Source organism: Lucilia sericata, unplaced genomic scaffold, assembly GCF_015586225.1.
Source record: "Lucilia sericata isolate MDLA Ls3-8-SP2 unplaced genomic scaffold, ASM1558622v1 Contig000373F_arrow, whole genome shotgun sequence".
In the NCBI taxonomy this organism is placed as follows: domain Eukaryota; kingdom Metazoa; phylum Arthropoda; class Insecta; order Diptera; family Calliphoridae; genus Lucilia; species Lucilia sericata.
Window position 1 is genome coordinate 142,747 of NW_023994392.1, and position 21,350 is coordinate 164,096.

General features: G+C 30.3%; 1 protein-coding gene across 3 annotated transcripts in view; it reads right to left on the reverse strand.

Annotated features, from left to right (window-relative positions):
• LOC119604238 overlaps positions 1-21,350 on the reverse strand; it is a 196,933-nt gene that overhangs the window by 42,204 nt on the left and 133,379 nt on the right. For all 3 annotated transcript variants that reach the window (XM_037956726.1, XM_037956724.1, XM_037956725.1), the window contains exons 6-11: positions 20,472-20,557; positions 13,778-13,952; positions 6,880-7,034; positions 6,453-6,550; positions 2,723-2,865; positions 1,014-1,123 (exon numbers count right to left, since the gene is read on the reverse strand). In XM_037956726.1, the coding sequence (XP_037812654.1) occupies positions 1,014-1,123; positions 2,723-2,865; positions 6,453-6,550; positions 6,880-7,034; positions 13,778-13,952; positions 20,472-20,557 (767 nt within the window). The remainder of the gene's footprint in view (positions 1-1,013; positions 1,124-2,722; positions 2,866-6,452; positions 6,551-6,879; positions 7,035-13,777; positions 13,953-20,471; positions 20,558-21,350) is intronic.

Consider the following 21,350-nt stretch of genomic DNA (forward strand, 5'->3'; position numbering starts at 1 on the left):
ATTAGTTAGGACAAAAAGTAGGCGGAATAGCATTGAGGGGCTTGGCACCTCCCATATATATTAAATACAAAACTTGGAAACTATTACAGCTAGAATCCTCAAATTTTGCTCGAATAACTTTAACATTTAAACATTTTGGATATTAAATTGGCGGACTACCCATGAGGGGAGCGACACCTTCCATATTAATTAAATACAAAAATTCGTTTATCTGGGAAACTAATGAAACTAAATTCTTAAAATTTTGCACGAAGAACTTAAATATCCATCTAAACATTTTGGAGGAAAAAAAGCGGACTTTCATCTGGGGGTGCTTTAAGCCTTCATATGAATTAAATAGAAAAATTCGTATATCTGAGAAATTATTAGAGCTAAAATCTTAAAAATTTAACTTGAAGAATCTTGACATTCATCTGAACATTTAGAGTATAACGGGCAGACTTTTAATGGGGAATTTGGCACCTCCCATATGAATTAAATATAAAATCTCGTTTATCTGGGCAACTAATAGAACTTGATTCTTAAAATTTTGCACAAATTATTTTAATATTCATCTGAACATTTTGGAAGAAAAAGTGCGGACTTTCATCTGGGGAGCTTGAAGCCCCCACATGAATCAAATAGAAAAATTCTTATATCGTATATCTTCAAATTTTACATGAAGAACTTTGACATTCATGTGAATATTTAGAGCATAACGGTCGGACTTTCAATGGGTGGCTTGGCACAACATACATGAATAAAATATAAAATTTTGTGTATCTTGGAAACTCTTATATTATTCAAATTTTTCATAGATAGAAATTGGTGATGGATAGAAACTGGCGACCTTGCAATAATTTGCTTGACATCTGTCATATGAAACATATTATAAATCTGAAAAACTATTGTAGTTAGAATCTTCAAAATCGTTGTGTTTTTTATTTATACATATTGATTTTAGGGTAGCAAAGCACACTGGGTATAGCTAGTTGTATATAGCATTAATTCGTATAAATAAAAAAATAACTTACATCACAGTCCTCTTCATCCCATAGAAATTTACAATTACTACGACCATTACACTTCAGATTTCCAGCAATGCATGTGGCATCTTCACAATCGTATTCATCCTCGGTGCAACCTATATGAAACAGAAAAGATGGAAATTAAAAAACGACCAAGTAAATGTCAACTAATGGGTCCGTGAGAGTTTGCAAGGCTTTAAATAAAACAAATCATCCAGTATCTTCACCCAGCTTAATTTCTAACATACTTACTAACTTACTAACTTACCAACTTACTAACTTACTAACTTACTAACTTACTAACTTATTAACTTACTAACTTACTTACTAACTTACTTACTAACTTATTAACTTACTAACTTACTAACTTATTAACTTACTAACTTACTAATTACTAACTTACTAACTTACTAACTTACTAACTTATTAACTTATTAACTTACTAACTACTAATTACTAACTTATTAACTTACTAACTTACTAACTTACTAACTTACTAACTTACTAACTTACTAACTTATTAACTTACTAACTTACTAACTTACTAACTTACTAACTTACTAACTTATTAACTTACTAACTTACTATCTTACTATCTTACTACTTACTAACTTACTAACTTACTAACTTACTAACTTACTAACTTACTAACTTACTAACTTACTAACTTACTAACTTACTAACTACTAACTACTAACTACTAACTTACTAACTTACTAACTTATTAACTTACTAACTTATTAACTTACTTACTTACTAACTTACTAACTACTTACTAACTTACTAACTTACTAACTTACTAACTTACTAACTTACTAACTTACTAACTTACTAACTTACTAACTTACTAACTTACTAACTTACTAACTTACTAACTTACTAACTTACTACTACTAACTACTAACTTACCAACTTACTAACTTACTAACTTACCAACTTACTGACTTACCAACCTACTAACTTACTATCTTACTAACTTACCAAATTATTTATCTGCAAACTTACTAACTTTTTACCTTACAATTAATTTCTCAAACACTTATCATCATCAAGTAGGGAATATACTTAAAATAAATATGTATGTGTGTATGTACTTGTATTTTTGTACACTCTCACAACATCATTATATTCATAATTTATTGGCTCAATTATTTATTGTATTTGTAATAGCTGAATCAAACACTACACAATGAGTGAACAGAATTAAAAGAAAGTTTTCTAATGCAAAGTAACTGCAAATATTCTGTTAGCTATTTCTATGTTATCTTCTGATTTTACCCTTTACATTTCCCTTAGTGCATTAGTAATAAGAATGGTATACAATACAAATGACTGTCATCCGACTTGTCATCATTGTTATCAGCAGCATCATGTTTAACTATACAACCTTAGAGATATAAAAACTTGTACGTTTTCATTTGCTTTTATTTTGCCTTCTGTAAACAATAATACAAATAACAAAACCGGCAACAGACAAAAAATACAAAATATCAAAAGTAAATTTTTTATATCACATTGAATTTTAGTTTTAAAAACACCAACACAGACACACTAGCATAATCTACACAGATACCCATTCTTATTGTATACATTTGAATACAAACATTTGTTTTCATTTATTTTATATAGATTTCGATTTTGTTCTATTTTTTTATACGTTTCGGATTTGTTTGTTGGCTTTTGCTTGTAATTGTTGTTGTTGTTGTTATACTTACTCGAACTTCCACGTTCTCTAAAGGCGGTGTATAAAATGGAAAATGTTGAATTGATGGCACTTTGCTCGGCATAAAACCGCACATGCAATATATTTGAATCTGATGTGATGCCTTCACCAGCAGAGCCACAAAAGTTTTTAACTCTATGCAGGAGCGAAAAAAAAAGATAAAAAAATAGAAGAAACAAAAAAAAATTAACTTTTTGTGTTAGAAAATAAATAAAAAAACATTGTTGAATTCTGCAGGAGGAAAAATGTAAATGTACATTAAAAAAGAATAGCAAATAAAAACTATATACCTAAAAAGAAATTATAGTCGATAAAACTCGACTTTATGAGATCCTACACGGATACTTAATAATTTTCAGAAGCAGTTCTTATCTTATGTTGTGGATCGATCGTCACAAAAAATCTTTTTTTAATGAATTTGATCTCTGTTTGTACTTTAAGATGTCCTATAGACATCTTAAAGTACAAACAGTACAGTATGCGTTGTATCACTAGAGTGTAGGGTGAAATTAAAAATATAGATCGAATAGAATGGATTTATACAGTTGGTTTTGTTGTATGTATTCGTTTGTTTATAAACGATAATCGCTGTTGTGTGATTTTTGTTAAATCTTTTGCCACAGTTGTAACACAGAGGTGGGTTTCGTCTACAGGATTGTTAAAATAGAAATCCAGTTACAAGTAGCTTAAACTTGTGTACAAAAAACGGCAGTTATACAGAAAAATATTTTCCAGATTTTTTTCTTCTGTTTTTATTGTTGTTCCTTTACAACTACAATTTACATCAATCACTTCACTTTGTTGCTTCAATAAACAATTCAAATGATGCAACAATTTTTTGGGAGAGGGAGATTGAAAAGCAAAAACACACGGATTTTTACAATTTGACAAAGCAATGGATTTTTTGTTTTTTTTTTGTAATGTTTTTAATAAGGAAATATTTTGGTTAATGTTGCAGAACGTATTTAGACCTAGGTACATAACCAATAGTAAAAAAAATATTATGTTTTAAGCACTTTGACTGCAAAATCATGAAAACGTAAATTTAGTAAATTTTTAACAATCTTACGTTTGTAAAACAAATAATATATCAATCTAAATCCCTTTAATTTTCATAACATTCATTTAAAGCACAAATATCAAATTTATGGATGATTAAGCAATAAACAATTTAGAAAACGATTCGTATACCAAATTTATTGGACATGCAGGCATCATTAAATAGAATCCAAGGCGATTGATATGCATTACAAACATAAGCGCAAAATATTATTCACGGTGTAGGATATGATAATGTTCATTTCCTTTACTTTAATTTAGCTAAATACACCCTTAAACATAATTGAATTTAACGCCCAGAAATTGAATGATTTATTTCAATATTTAAAGAAGTGTGTAACACAGTTTCACGGCTAGTATTATTTGCACAGTTATTAAGTATCAATCAATACATTAATGTTCATAGGAATAGCATATGAAAATGGCAGCGTTAAGTATAAGAAGAAATAGCTAGTATTTTTAGCCCAACACTGTACAATAAACACACATCAATCATCAATTCAATTGTTTGGGGGCAACGTCAATGACGAAACGAAAAAGTAATCGACTGAATGAATGAAATTGATTGTAGAAATGAAAATGAATGCAATACCACCGACAGCAATATTGATTCCAGCCAAAGAATACGTTCATTGACACGATGACGACGACCGTAAATGATAAGGCAGACGTTGAAATTAGAAAATGCCGTGTAAACTAAGAAGGGAAAAAACCCGCAACCAGAAACATACTATTTTTATACCCTACTTTAGCAAATAACATAGCTTTGTGTTTGAATCGTACATAAATTTGGTCCAGTCTATTTATTAAACAGCCATCCGTTCCTAAGGTTTTTAGAACTAAATAAGAACTGAACTACAACTGAACACGAACTGAACTAGAACTGAACTAGAACTGAACTAGAACTGAACTAGAACTGAACTAGAACTGACTAGAACTGAACTAGAAACTGAACTAGAACTGAACTAGAACTGAACTAGAACTGAACTAGAACTGAACTAGGACTAACTGAACTAGAACTGAACTAGAACTGAACTAGAACTGAACTAGAACTGAACTAGAACTGAACTAGAACTGAACTAAACTGAACTAGAACTGAACTAGAACTGAACTAGAACTGAACTAGAACTGAACTAGAACTGAACTAGAACTGAACTAGAACTGAACTAGAACTGAACTAGAACTGAACTAGAACTGAACTAGAACTGAACTAGAACTGAACTAGAACTGAACTAGAACTGAACTAGAACTGAACTAGAACTGAACTAGAACTGAACTAGAACTGAACTAGAACTGAACTAGAACTGAACTAGAACTGAACTAGAACTGAACTAGAACTGAACTAGAACTGAACTAGAACTGAACTAGAACTGAACTAGAACTGAACTAGAACTGAACTAGAACTGAACTAGAACTGAACTAGAACTGAACTAGAACTGAACTAGAACTGAACTAGAACTGAACTAGAACTGAACTAGAACTGAACTAGAACTGAACTAGAACTGAACTAGAACTGAACTAGAACTGAACTAGAACTGAACTAGAACTGAACTAGAACTGAACTAGAACTGAACTAGAACTGAACTAGAACTGAACTAGAACTGAACTAGAAACTGAACTAGAACTGAACTAGAACTGAACTAGAACTGAAACGAGAACTGAATCTAGAACTGAACTAGAACTGAACTAGAACTGAACTAGAACTGAACTAGAACTGAACTAGAACTGAAACTAGAACTGAACTAGAAAACTGAAACTAGAACTGAACTAGAACTGAACTAGAAACTGAACTAGAACTGAACTAGAACTGAACTAGAACTGCACTAGAACTGAACTAGAAATGAACTAGAAACTGAACTAGAACTGAACTAGAACTGAACTAGAACTGAACTAGAACTGAACTAGAACTGGAACTAGAACTGAACTAGAACTGAAACTAGAAACTGAACTAGAACTGAATCTAGAAACGGAACTAGAACTGAACGAGAACTGAACTAGAACTGAACTAGAACTGAACTAGAACTGAAACTAGAACTGAACTAGAACTGAACTAGAACTGAACTAGAACTGAACTAGAACTGAACTAGAACGGACCTAGAACTGAAACTAGAACTGAAACTAGAACTGAACTAGAAACCTGAACTAGAACTGAACTAGAACTGACAGACTGACTAGAACTGAACTAGAACTGAACTAGAACTGAACTAGAACTGAACTAGAACTGAACTAACTAGAACTGAACTAGAACTGAACTAGAACTGAACTAGAACTGAACTAGAACTGAACTAGAACTGAACTTTAACTGGAACTGAACTAGAACTGTACTAGAGCTCGAACTGAACTAGATCGGAACTGAACTTGAACTGACTTTTAAGTATTAAAACTGGTTTGAAATATTGTAGGGTAGCATACAGTCTGATGTACTACTCATTCCGAATTGTTTACTGTGTTAACAACAATTAATTACTCATTTCGCAGACAACACCCATTACAAGAGCCTTCAACACACTTTACATTTGGTATCTTAAAAAAAAAACAACAAATCAACTAAAGCTGTTGCTTCTGTACTTCAGATTAATCAATTACTATAAATTAATTCTTTGAAAATTTAATTTCGAGTTGCTTATTAATGCAAATTTGCAAAAATCATTTAAAGAACTTACCTTAAAGGCATTACGGTTTGTTCTGGAAAAATATCCAAAAAATTCGTTTCACAGTCATTAGGTTTTGCTAATTTAAAGTCTACAAATTTTACTTGTATCTGAAAATGACAACAAAAAAAGAAAAAGTAAAAATTAAAGGACACATTTTTGCATAACTAACATACATAGTATTGATATTGTTGAACCAAAAATAGAAATGGAGAAAAAAATTAGCCTAATAAAAGGCAAACAAGTAAATTTGAGCAGAAGAAAAAAAATTAGCATATAAATCAATATACCCGGAATGTTAAACATTTTAGGATAGTAGAAACCAAAAGCTACATAAATATAGTTATTAGTTACTTGCCAAAATTTACATGTATTTGATTTGTAGATTTACGAAATATATGTTAGATATGAAAGAGGAAAAAAAGATAAATGAACATACCTTCCATTTCTCCTGCACCTGTATACGCCACATGCAATCCAAAGGTATTTTATTACGAATAACTGTATCTTTTATCTCTGTTGGCACATCCGTAGCATTAACATAACCCTCAAAGCCATCTCTTTCAATTGTGCAATTTAAATCAGTACTGGGTGCTGGTATTCATTTTTTATTTAATTTTTTTTGTAAAAAAAGAGAGAAAGAATAGTAGAAAAATATAATAAGAAAGAAAAAAAGTTCGTTTTCATAAATATAAATGACCATAAAATTGGGTTAAACATATGTACAGTGAGTAATATGTAAAATGGGTTTTTTTGGAATTTAAGGAATAAATTAAATTATTTTATAAATGATTTAAGTACTTACAAAATCTAAAAAATATGTTTATAAAAAGATTTTGAGAATTGTTTTAGGTATAATAACTAAATAAGAAAGTTATTGTGTAATCCTATTTTGAATTCAATAAAATTTTACAGTGTTATAAAATTAAAGTAAGAAAGTTTGAAATAAATTTTTAAAAAATTTATTGAAAAGTTTAAAAACATAGATCATTTTATTTCATTGGGCCACACTGTGAGTATAAATAAATTTTACTTTCACAAAATCTATAACAAACCCATACGTCCAATATTGACGATAATAATAATGATGATGATGATGATTGCCTGATAAATGTTTATATTTCCATACCAGTTGATTTCGTTTCCCAGGGAAACAACTAAGAAACCAACACTTGTTTTTATTTGTGAAATTGTTTGTCAAAGATTTGTTGTGAATACATTTTGCTGTAGTTTTGTTTGGTTTAATATATTATAATAAAGGGTGTCCTATCAGATTAGCATTAAACATAGGGAATGTTAGTTGAAATATAAAAGTATATTGATAAATAAATACAAGTATTTAATCACAGCAAAAAACGGTAAGGACTTGTTTTACTTGTGACTTTGACTTACTTTTGAATGACCACTAATTACTGTCTGTACTGTACTTTTTATACCCACCATCAAAAAAGATGGGGGTATATTGATTTTGTCATTCCGTTTGTAACACATTGAAATATTAGTCATAGACCCACAAAAGTATATATATTATATTCTAAGACGATCTAGTCATGTCTGTCTGTCCGTTCGTCCGTCTGTCTGTCTGTTGAAAGCACGATAGAGTCCGAACATAACGAGATAGAGGATTTAAATTTTCCACAAATATTCTCTATAGGTAAGGTTTGTTTGGTATTGAATGGGCAATATCGGTCCAAGTTTTCAGATAGCCTCCATACAAGTGGACCGCCGAAAAACAGCTTTAATGGGCATATCTGTTTCAAAAGTACGAGTATAGCGATGAAATTCGACATAAATAAGTTTCATATGATCCAAAATCTTCCTACCAAATTTTATGAGGATCGGTCCATAATCGGTCCTACCCTCATATAAGGCCTCCTTCAGAAAATTACTTTAACGCTCATTACTGGCTTAAAAATATGAGTATAGTGATGAAATTCAACACACATAAGTTTCAATGTATCCAAAATCTCTATATCAAGTTTTATGTGGATCGTTCCATAGTTGACCCTACCCCCATATAAGGTCCCGTTCAAAAAATTAGTTTAACGCTCATTGCTGGCTTAAATATACTAGTATAACAATGAAATTTGACATAAGTAAGTCTCATTTGATCCAAAACCTCTCTAACAAATTTTACGTTGATTGGTACATAATTGACCCTACCCCCCATATAATGTTCCCTTCACAAAATGACTTTAACGCTCATTAATGGCTCAAAAATACGAGTATAGTGATGAAATTTAACACACATAAGATTCATATGATCCAAAACCTCCCTACCTAATTTTATGTTGATCGGCCCATAATTGACCTTTCAGAATATGACTTTAACGCTCATTACTGGCTCTAAAATATGAGTATAGTAATGAAATTCGACACACATCAGTTTCGCTGAAGCCAAAATCTCTTTATTAAACTTTATGTGGATAGGTTCATAATTGACCCTACTCCCCATATAAGATGCCCTTCAAAAAATTACTTCAAAAAATTGTACTGTCAATAGCTTTACTTTTACTTATGCAGATAAAACATATATTAAGCAGAGTCTACCCAGAAAGTAATGAAACGGTGGGTTTGACCACAAAAAGTCTCTGGGGGGTGACTTTAGCGACAGCAGAATAAAAATCCTCAAATTGAGTAAGTTCTATGATGGCATGTGTTCTCAAATAGCAAAAAGAAGAGCTTCCAACGAAGCGAAAAAGAAGTAGAATTTACTCCATGGAAGTACTGAAAAAGACCTGAAGAAGTGATGATTTTAACACAGGCTTGTCATAGGAGGGATGTCCTATTTATTTGATTCCAAATTTACTACTTCTGAAGTCATTCTCAAGAAGTAATTTTTATGCTCTTGTTTGGAAGTTATTCGGAAGAGAAATTGTATTATTATAGAATACAACTAATTTGATTTAAATAATATTAACATTAAATTAAATTTTTTATCTCACAAAAATGTAAGAACAAAAAAATATCTTCAGCATTGAAAAAAATAGAATTATTTTCGCTTCATCGGAAGTCATTAAACATCTAATTGCTACTTTTGAAGTGGTGATAAATGTTGTTCTTTTGAAAGTACTTCGTTTTATTTTTGCTGGGCAGTAAACATACAGGATTACGGGCACAACTACACACATTTGCACTAAATGATTTAGACGAATATAGAGCATACGAAAAGGAGAACACTTCCTTTTTCTTTGACAGTCTTTTGTCAAAATAAGATCAAAATATTTTGAGAGCAATGTTAGAGAAACGTCGCCGATAGCGGCCTAGGTTTATTTCTTCGGGTCTGATGTAATATTTATCTTCCTCTCAACCTGACCTATAATGATTTTTAAAATGTTTTTGATCTAGTGATAACAATTTATGAGCTTTACAGATTTCAAGAACCAAATTCAGAACAAACCCCCAAAAAAGATTTACAGCTTTACCATTGATTTAAACTGAATTGAACTCCCTGTCCACATTTCCAAAGATTTCTCTTTAGTTTCGTAGTCTCAAGGTTATTTATTTTTTTCTAACCTAAAATAAAAACTCGATTTAGTTGCCTTGACAAAGTATCCAATAAAATATGTTTCATGCAAAAGTTATGGTAGTCTTAAGTGTATGTGATTTGTAAAATGTCAACTGTATGTATGATGATGTGGAAAATCATATATTTAAAAATAACTAAACGATCAGATATGTTTATTTATGCTTAAAATACGTTTTTACTAACAGTATGTCATGAAAATATGTGAACAGTTGTTATATTTAGGATAAACATATCGTTAGCTAACTCGCATTTAGTTTTAAATTAAACTAAAAACATAAAACTATACTGCAATCTTAAAAATTAATGACATACCTCATAGTTAAACCCCTGCCTTAATGGTCCTATGATCCCAACCGGATCTTAAGGAATTAATAATAATCCCCTACCTTATCGGTTCTGAATTTAAAAAATGCCATTAAGCATGAATATTTGAATAGTTCGTCTATAAATCTAAGTATCGCTGAAATCGGTCTAGTGTAATTATCTAAGGGTCAAAGGTAACATATTAAGGATTTCTCTTTATAAATTTCAATAAAATTTCCATTATTTCTAATATTTATTCTCAAATAAAAAAATTACAGAGGCCGACAAAATTTGAAAAAAAGTCGAAACTCTGAGACAAAGTTATGGATTTGAGATATCGTGTCCTGAAATTTAAAAAAAAATCCCATTTTTGGCGCTTTTTGAGAAGTTATAAGAGCGCCAGGACATCTTTATTTATAAAATGTTATATGCCATCTGAAAGTCCATTCTATCAGCTTTAAAATAAAGGCTTAACATTTAACATATCTTTATACTTTGAGATATCTTCATCTAAAGCTTGAAATCTCATGCTTATCGGTATATTCATGGTATTTATAACCTACACTACTATAGTGCGGAGGGTATTATCTCCGCACTATGTATAGTAGTGTAGGATATTCCAATCGACTTAAAATCAATTTTTGGTTAGACTTAACGTTGTCTGTCCGTCCGTCAATTTCAACGGATGATATCTCAACGGAGTTTTTTCAATCTTCAGGACACGACATCTGAAATCCCAGATATTATGGAATTTGTCGGACTGTGTTATTGTTAGACTCATATAAAAACAAGTAAGAAAGTATAGTCGGACGGGGCCGACCATATGATACCCTACACCAGTTATGAATATTAAATGTGATTTATTTTTCATAATAAAGCATTTATCTTCAATATTCCCTTGTTCCGATACATTTAAGCAATTTACGGATGAAAAACTAATTTTCTGAAAGAGGCTTTATATGGGGGCTAGGGGCAAATATGGACCAAGCCCGATAAAATTTTGTGAATATATTTATATTTACATAATATTTTATTGTGCTGAATTTTATCGCGATATTTGTGTTTATAAGTTAATTTGGGACATTCAAGTAATTTTCTGAAGAGGACTTTGTATGGGAGCTAGGGTCAAATGTGGCCCGATCTTTATGAAATTTGGCATAGTCATCAAGACTTCTATAAAACTTAGTTGTGCCGTATTTTATCGTTATATCTGTATATTTAACATAATTATGAGCTCAAAGCCATTTTCGGGGGGTTCTGTTCTATGGGGGCTAGGTGAAATAATGGACCGATTTTAACCATTTTCAATACGCTTCGTCCTTAGGTCAAATAAAACGTGCGTGCCAAATTTCATCCAATTATTTTGAAAATTGCGACCTGTACCTTGCGCACAAGGTTACATGGACAGGCAGCCTGCCAGCCAGACGGACGGACGGACATAGCTTAATCGACTCAGAAAACGATTCTAAGCCGATTGGTATACTTTAAGGTGGGTCTAGGACGAATATTTTTGTATGTTACAAACATCAGCACAAATCCAATATATATATATAATATAATAAAGTGGTGTAGGGTATAAAAAATCTGCAAAATTGTGTGGGCCGTTTACATGTTCAAATGACATAAGGTAATATATACTGTACACTATCAACTTTAAATAACTTTCAAATAGCAGGGCAATTGATAACATTATGTTTAGGTTTAGTTAAACTTTGAATAAATAGAAAAACATGAAAAATTATGTGGAAATTTTCTATTTGCATAAGTTATAATACGTATACTTAGTCATATAAGGGACGAGTGGGAAAAAGATTGATATGAAAAGCATAAACCAAAAAAGCTTTAAACAAGTTGTATATATAGAAAAGCACTTTATGATGAATGACTAAACAATTTGAATTCAATTGATGTTTGGTTTATCTATATATATAAAAATGAATGTGTGTTTGTTTGTATGTTTGTATGTTTGAACGTTATAGACTACTAAACGGCTGAACCGATTTTCTTGAAATTTTCACAGCATATTCCTGCATGTCTGGAATAGGTAATAGGCTACTTTTTATTTCGAAATTTCAAGTGGGCGATGAGCCACGCCCACATTAAGAAAATATAAAATCCATATATTTTAGATAATATAACAGTTAGAGTCCTCAAATTTTGTCGGAGCCACTTTAGTGTCAATATGATCATTTAGGACAAAAAGTAGGCGGACTAGCATTAGGGGGCGTGGTACCTCCCATATAAATTAAATACAAAAATTCGTTTATCTGGGAAACTAATAGAACTAAATTCTTAAAATTTAGCACGAAGAACTTTAACATCCATATAAACATTTTGGGTAATAAATTGGCGGACTACCCATGAGGGGAGCGGCACCTCCCATATTAATTAAATACAAAAATTCGTTTATCTGGGAAACTAATAGAACTAAATTCTTAAAATTTTGCACAAAGAACTTTAACATCCATATAAACATTTTGGGTAAAAAATTGGCGGACTACCCATGAGGGGAGCGGCACCTCCCATATTAATTAAAAACAAAAATTCGTTTATCTGGGAAACTAATAGAACTAAATTCTTAAAATTTTGCACGAAGAACTTTAATATTCATCTGAACATTTTTAAGGAAAAAAGAGCGGACTTTCATCTGGGGGGCTTGGAGCCCCCATATGAATAAAATAGAAAAATTCGTATATCTGAGAAACAATTAGAGCTAGAATCATTAAATTTTACTTGAAGAACTTTGACATTCACCTGAACATTTAGAATATAACGGGCGGACTTCCAATGGGTTACTTGGTACCTCCCATATGAATTAAATACAAAATTTCGTTTAACTGGGAAACTAATAGAACTAGATTCTTCAAATTTTGAACAAATTATTTTAATAATCATCTGAATATTTTGGAGGAAAAAGGGCGGACTTTCATCCGGGGGGCTTGAAGCCCCCACATGAATTAAATTCGTATATCTGAGAAACTATTAGAGCTAGAATCTTAAAATTTTACATGAAGAACTTTGACATTCATGTGAACATTTAGAGAATAACGGGCGGACTTTCAATGGGGGGCTTGGCACCACATATATGAATTAAATACAAAATTTCGTGCATCTTGGAAACTCTTATATTATTCAAATTTTTTGTAGATAGATAGAAATTGGCGATAGATAGAAACTGGCGAACTTGCAATAATTTGCTTGACATCTTTTATATGTAACATATAATAAATCTGGTATTTATTTATACATATTCCTTTTAGGGTAGCAAAGCACACTGGGTATAGCTAGTAGAATATAAAAACATATTACATAATTCTTACACCCAATGATGTTAAAATGAGATCTATTCATAACTATATAAATTGTTGTTGATTTTTTTTTACACCAATCATTCATTCATTAATTACAAAACATACTTTTATGTTTTAATACATATAAAAAGGGAAAAAACGTAAATTTTACACATTTACAGTTTAAGGTATAAAAAGAAATAAATAAAACTTACCATCACGATTTCGATCAATAAATTCATAGACCGCTGTGAAGCCAGAATATTCAATACTTTCGTCTGAGTGAAAATGTAACCAAAGATAGCGTTCCTTTGATGTTATTTCAGGTGGGAAATCAGTACCACAATATTTTCCGATTAAATTCGAAAAACCATATTGTCCATCACGTATCTGTTATAAGAGTTGGGTATCGAAGGTATAGCATCAGCAGCAAACATCAGGTATCAAGATGCATATAAATGATAAAGAATAAAAAAAATGAAAATAAATCAGTAACGTTGAAGAGAAAATGTAGAGTTCTTTTTTTAAATGTAATATATTAGCAAAGAAGAAGAAGGAAATTAAGAAAATAAGTATTTGACTTTAAAAAGGAAGAAATTCTTTAATATGATTTCCCCAAAAAAGTCATCAAAATTAAAGTGAACTCAAATAAAGTTCCTTTTCTGTATTGGCCCACTATTTAAGAAATAAATCGGTTTGTTTCATCAATAAGACTATTATTTAAGAAACTATAGGCAATTTTTTGTTTTTCATACAAATTTAATGAAAACCAATTTTTGATAAACTTGGATTAATGATATTATGTGCCAAATATACTTTTAACAAAAAAGTAATTTTGATCATATAATTTGGTTAAAGTAATCATAACACAAAAAGAACTAATTAAGTAAAATTAAGTTATTTAGGTATTCCAAATATGTATCAATAATGTAAATTTCATTCTTTAACCATTTACGCTTAAATTTGTTTCTTTTTTTTGGTAAATATTTAAAAAATCGCCTTAATTGCTACTGAATAAAGAATGAACAAGAATATTAATAACTTGATTGTCAACAATAAATAAATTAAGAAGATTTTCCAACTGTCTATACTTAAGTAGAAATGAATGCCAATATTCTTATCATTATAGTATCTTGGTCGAAAAGGACAATATAAACAAACATATTGCAATTTGCAAGAAACATATGAAACGTATACTTGTTATTGATTTAAATTAAATAAATATTAAGTATACGCCACAGTAAATAAACTTATTAACATACATACACACATTTCTATATAAATATTTCCCAGAAAAATCTCTCTTTAAAGACACTTATTGCTGTTGAAAATAAATCGTTGAAAAAAAATATTTCACAAATTGGAAACAGTAAAAACAACAAATATGAAGAAACGTACAAAAAAAATATTGTCAAGTCAACATAATTTAAGGAATAAAATGGTACGATTGTAGTAAAGGGAGTAAACAACATCTGTGGCAGGATGTAATTTTTTTTTTTTTTTGGTATTTTATTTTTCATTTTTCTTTTTAACAATATGTTTTTTTTTTACTGTTCTCAACTGCTGTATAGATATGTTATTATTGAAACTACCAAAAAAATAAAATAAATAACAAATGGAAAAACTGTAGCAGCACAATAGTTTTACATCATCTTGATAAAAAAAAAAAAATAATAAAATTTGTATGCTGCGCTGAATACTTTAAATGAATTTCACTTTATGTTTTTTCATAGTTTTATGATTGTATTTTATTTATTTATTTATTTTTGCTGATAGTAGGGAATGCCATAAAATAATTGAATTTCTATATTTTTAGAATATTTTTAAAATTACTACTAAAAACACTTAAATGTTTAGTAATACATGGTAGTGCTTTGAAAGGGTTAAATATTCTATAGATTATCCTATGGACTTCTTTATTGACTGGTCTAATGATTAATGTATGGACTATTCTAGTGAGCAGTATATGGACTAGTATATTGACTAGTCTATGAACTAGTTAATGGGAAAGTTTATTAACTAGTTTACTAGCTAGTCTATGGACTAATCTATTGACTAGTTCAAGGACACTATATTGACTAAACTATGGCCTAGTCCATTCTATGTCTACGGACTCCCATATTGACGTGTCCAATAACTATTCTATTGACTAATCTATGGACTACTCTATTAACTTGGTCCTGGGCCGACTATTGATTAGTCTATGACTACTATATGTCTACTTAGAGGGCTTATCTGTTGACTACTTCGAAGACTAGTTTATTGACTAGTTGGATAACCAATCTAATGGCTACTGGACTAGTCTATAGAATAGTCTATGGACTAGACCAGTTAATAGTCTATGGACTAGCCTACTGACTAGTTTATGACATTGTCTACTGAGTAGTCTATGGACTAGCCTACTGACTAGTCTATGGACTACCCTACTGACTAGTCTACGCACTAGCCTATTGGCTAGTCTATGGACTAGCCTATTGACTATTCTATGGACTAGCCTATTGACTAGTATATGGACCAATATATAGACTAGTCTATTGATTAGTATGTGGACTAGCCTATTGAGTTGTATATGGACTAGCATATTGATTAGTACATGGACTAGCCTATTATCTAGTACATGGACTATCCTATTGATTAGTATATGGACTAGCCTATTGACTAGTATATGGACTAGCCTATTGACTAGTATTTGGACTAGCCTATTGACTAGTCTATGGACTAGCCTATTCACTAGCCTATAGACTAGCCTATTGATTAGTATATTGACTAGCATATGGACTAGCATATTGACTAGCCTACTGACTAGTCTATGGACTAGCCTATCCTATTGATTAGTATATGGACTAGCCTATTGACTAGTATATGGACTAGCCTATTGACTAGTATTTGGACTAGCCTATTGGCTAGTCTATGGACTTGCCTATTGATTAGTATTGATTAGTATAGCGTATTGATTAGTATATTGACTAGTATATGGACTAGCCTATTGACTAGTCTATGGACTAGCCTATTGACTAGTCTATGGACTAGCCCATTGATTAGTATATGGACTAGCCTATTGACTAGTATATAATCTAGCCTATTGACTAGTATATAGACTAGCCTATTGACCAGTCTATGGACTGGCCTATTGACTAGTACATGTACTAGCCTATTGACTAGAATATGGACTAGCCTATTGGCTAGTATATGGACTAGAATATTGACTAGCATACTGACTAGTCTATGGACTAGCATACTGATTCTTCTATGGACTAGCCTATTGGCTAGTCTATGGACTAGCATAGTGACTAGTATATAGACTAGCCTATTGACTAGTATATGGACTAGCCTATTGACTAGTATTTGGACTAGCCTATTGACTAGTCTATGGACTAGCCTATTGATTAGTATATGGACTGGCCTATTGACTAATATATGGACTTGCCTATTGACTAGCCCATTGACTAGTCTATGGACTAGCCTATTGACTAGTCTATGGACTATCCTATTGACTATTATATGGACTAGCCTATTTACTAGTCTATGGACTAGCCAATTGACTAATCTATGAACTGGCCTATTGACTGGTCCATGGACTAGCCTATTAACTATAATATTGACTAGTCCCTTTTACTAGTTCAATGTCTAGTCGTCTGAGTAATTCGAGGACTAGTTTATGAACTAGTCTACTGACGACTTCATAGTTCATGGACTAGTCTAGCCTTTGTTCAAGTATTTTTCCTGTATCTTAAAAATTTTCAAATATAACCAAAATTTTCATTTCGTCCAAATATATAAAATATTTCCCGAAAAATATTACTTTATTCTGAGAATATAAATGCAAATATATATAGAATTTGCATGCTAAATTTATGCTTTAGCATTGAATTGTTAACGTCTGTGCAGACTAAGTGAAAAACATATGAAAATAAAAATTATTATATTTTTATACACAAAATGAAAAATGTGACCAATTTTAAAACTTAAAAACTACTTCAAATATTTTTCTCCTTAACATTTATTTCATTTTTATAGCATGTTAAAAGTTTATTAAAATGCCAGCAGTTTTGAAAAACTTGAAAAACTAAATGCCATGTCGGTCACATTTCCTTATTTTCTATTCAAGTACTAGAATGTGAAATCTTCAAACTGCCACTTGTTTTACTCATATGTAGAATAAGTTTGTATGTAGCAAATTTTGTAACCCGGTTTTTTTTTAATTTCTTTTAAAATTATTTTCATATACAATATTTTTTAGTTTTATTTTTGCATTTTAGTTTTCATTTTGTTTATGTTGCCTTTGGCTAATTTATGTAATACATTGGAATTTCTTGTTTTTTTTTTCTATGGAAAAAGTAACATATTTTTGTATTTTTTTAAGGACAACATTCATTTACTGCACTCAACTGGAAAATTTACTATAAATATTTCAAAAGAACAAGAATTTAAGTTGAAAATATCTACAGTAAAGGAATAGAAAAATATGGAAAACATATAAATATTATATAAATATGTATGTATGTATGTATGTATGTATGTATGTATGTATGTATGTATGTATGTATGTATGTATTCTCTAGAAGCCCTTTTACTATTTGGTAGTTTCTCAGTTGATGTTGATTGAGTGTGTAATTCACTCAAGAACACCTAAAAGGAAATGTTTTAGAAAGTTTAAATTTTCAAGACTCTATAAAACTATTTCAGTTTTATTGACTTGTTTAAAGAAAGTAAATTCCTGATGGAATATTAGGGTTCCAACACTTTGCAAAAAATAACAACATTAATTTAAAATTATTGCTCTAATTATATAATCATCAGTTTAAGGATTATATAGAGTCATATACTAGTCAAATAACTTTAAAATATAGGTACTAAAGTCCAATAGGTAGTTAGACATGTTGTAAAAAATACTGATTTAAATTAGTGCATAAGCCTCTTACTATTTTGCACATTTTCGTGTGTAAATACATATGTTGTTTTATAAGAGTACAAATATACACATGTATTTATGTACGTATATATGTAACTATATGTAGTAAACTCAAATAAACATGTTGTGAGTATTTGAAATTGCCCAAAGCAGCCCTTGACCCACTAAAGAATTTGGAATGAATGGAAGAAAAAAAACACACAAAATAGGAACAGCAACAGCATAAAGAAACAAATGAACAAATTTCAACTTTTATTTCATCTTTTTTATTTAAAATTTTCTTTGTTTTATATAAAATACTAGTTAGGTAATAATCATCATACGTTATTCAACTTTATCACTAACACAACGAACAGTGGTTTGTATAACCTTTTGTATATATGTATCTTTGAAATTTTTGTAGTCCAAGTTAAAGTAAAAATTTCAATTCAAATAGTAAGAGTGAAAGAAATAGCAAAGGCTTTAGAAAAAAACACAAAACATAAAGTGACAAGTGTACCAACTAGTGGCTAATTATTTAAATTTTGAATGAAATGGAGCAAAATTGTTGAAATTTTGCATAGTTTACATATGAAAATCAGTCATGATGAAAAGTCCTTGGATGGTCATGACATCCAAGTAGAAAGTAAAGCATTTTGCAGAATTGAAATTTATTAGAACCGGCCAATAAACGGACGAACATTTCGGTAGGAGAACATCAATTACATCAACATCAATAATGTGTCCTATGGGCCTCTTTTGATAAGCAGAACTCGAATGGACCGAACGTAATGTTACGTTGCCCAAATTGTTTATTGAATTCAATGACCCCGTTTGTATGGAAAAACAAGCCAATGAAGTTCTCACCGAAAATAAAAATTTGGTTCATTGTAAGGTACCATTTGACCAAATTTTTCTCCTGGGGTCAATACCTGGTAAACTGGGACAAAGGATTAAAAGGTCCCATTTTTATAATAGAAATATTAAATTGGTATATCTGAGAAAATATAATAGCTAGAGTCCTCTAATTTAGTATCAACATGAATATTTAAGATATAAAATGGGCGCACTAGTAATAGTGGGCGTGGCACCTGCCATATGAATTATATACACAATTATAAAAAGAAAATATAAGAGTTAGAATCCACAGTTTATGCTCGAATAACATTCACATTCTTGAGAACGTTTAGAAATAAAATGGACGCACTAGCAATAGGGGCGTGGCACCTGTCATATGAGTAATATACACAATTAAAAGAAGAAAATATAAGAGTTAGTATTCTCAAATTTTGCGAGAATAACTTTGACATCCATGAGAACAATTTTGCACTAACAACTTTGATATCCATGAGAGTATTTGGGTACAAAATTAACAGAGTTGCAATAGGGGGCATGGAACCATGGATAACATTGAAAACTTACAATAGGGATGTAAAAACTCCAATATAAGTAAACTAAATTGAAAAATTCATATATCGGGAAAACTATTGGAACTTTTTTTACAATGGTTACTTAATTTTACAATGAAAAGTAGTTATAAATCATAAAATATTTTAAACTATTTGGGAATTCCGAAGCATATTATTAGCCATACCTGGCTACAGATTTAAATCATACCAATGTCTTACTAATCATTTTTTTTATAACTCCTTATATTTTCATCCAAAAAACTATTTGCCAAAGTTATTTTTTAAACTTTAAAGTTTAAAAAGTTTATACAAATTACCCAAATAAACAGTATGAATTGTTAACAATTTACTGAAATAAGAAAAAGCTTATACTCGACCATGAATAATATTTATGAGCATAAGTAGCCACGGCAACAAGATAAAGGAAAATATTTTTCTTAAAGTAGCCAAATAAACACACTCAACTAAAAGGGTTATGAATGTTAATACTTAAAAAACACATGATACCCTTTTTATAATTCATAGTTTACTTTCAACCAAACAATTCTCTAAAAAAAAAAACACTACTTTTTAACAGTAAAAGTAATAAGAAAAATGTTATAAACTTACCTCTAAAAAGTCAAATTTACACTCATCTTTTTCCTCTATATTAAATGAATTGCGAAAATCCAAACGTATAATTTGTCCCTTTGGTGCTGCAAATATGAAAAAAAGAAAAAAAGTTATAATAAAAATGTAACATGAATGGAAAAAAATAACTCACTTAGATAAACTAAAAAGACTTTAGAATAGAAATAATAATGGTACCACTAAAAGGAGCAAACAAAAAAAATGCCAGCAATCTTTTTAAAAAGCACAACTAAATTTGATACTATATACACTGGTGTGGAATGGGAAATATTGTTGAATTTTAGATTAATGTTTTTGAACAAGAACAACAACAACAACCGTTATAGTAAGTAAAAAATGAATATGTATTGTGTACAGTGCAGCAAAGAAAAAGTTGCACCGGAAATGTTATTTGAACAGACAGACGAAATGGAAGTCAAAACCGAGTGTTGTAATGTAAAGTGTGAGTTCATAATTTTTGGACAAGTAAAGTAAAATGGATTTCAAGAAATAAAACAACCTATAACTAAGAACTCGAGTTGACTGGAAAACAGTGTTATCAATTTGAAAATACAACCCTATTAAAAATTGGGGGTATTATTATGAAGATCACAACCAGAAAATAACAACACTAACTAACTAACTAATTAACTAACTAACTAACTAACTAACTAACTAACTAACTAACTAACTACTAACTACTAACTAACTAACTAACTAACTAACTAACTAACTAACTAACTAACTAACTAACTAACTAACTAACTAACTAACTAACTAACTAACTAACTAACTAACTAACTAACTAACTAACTAACTAACTACTAACTAACTAACTAACTAACTAACTAACTAACTAACTAACTAACTAACTAACTA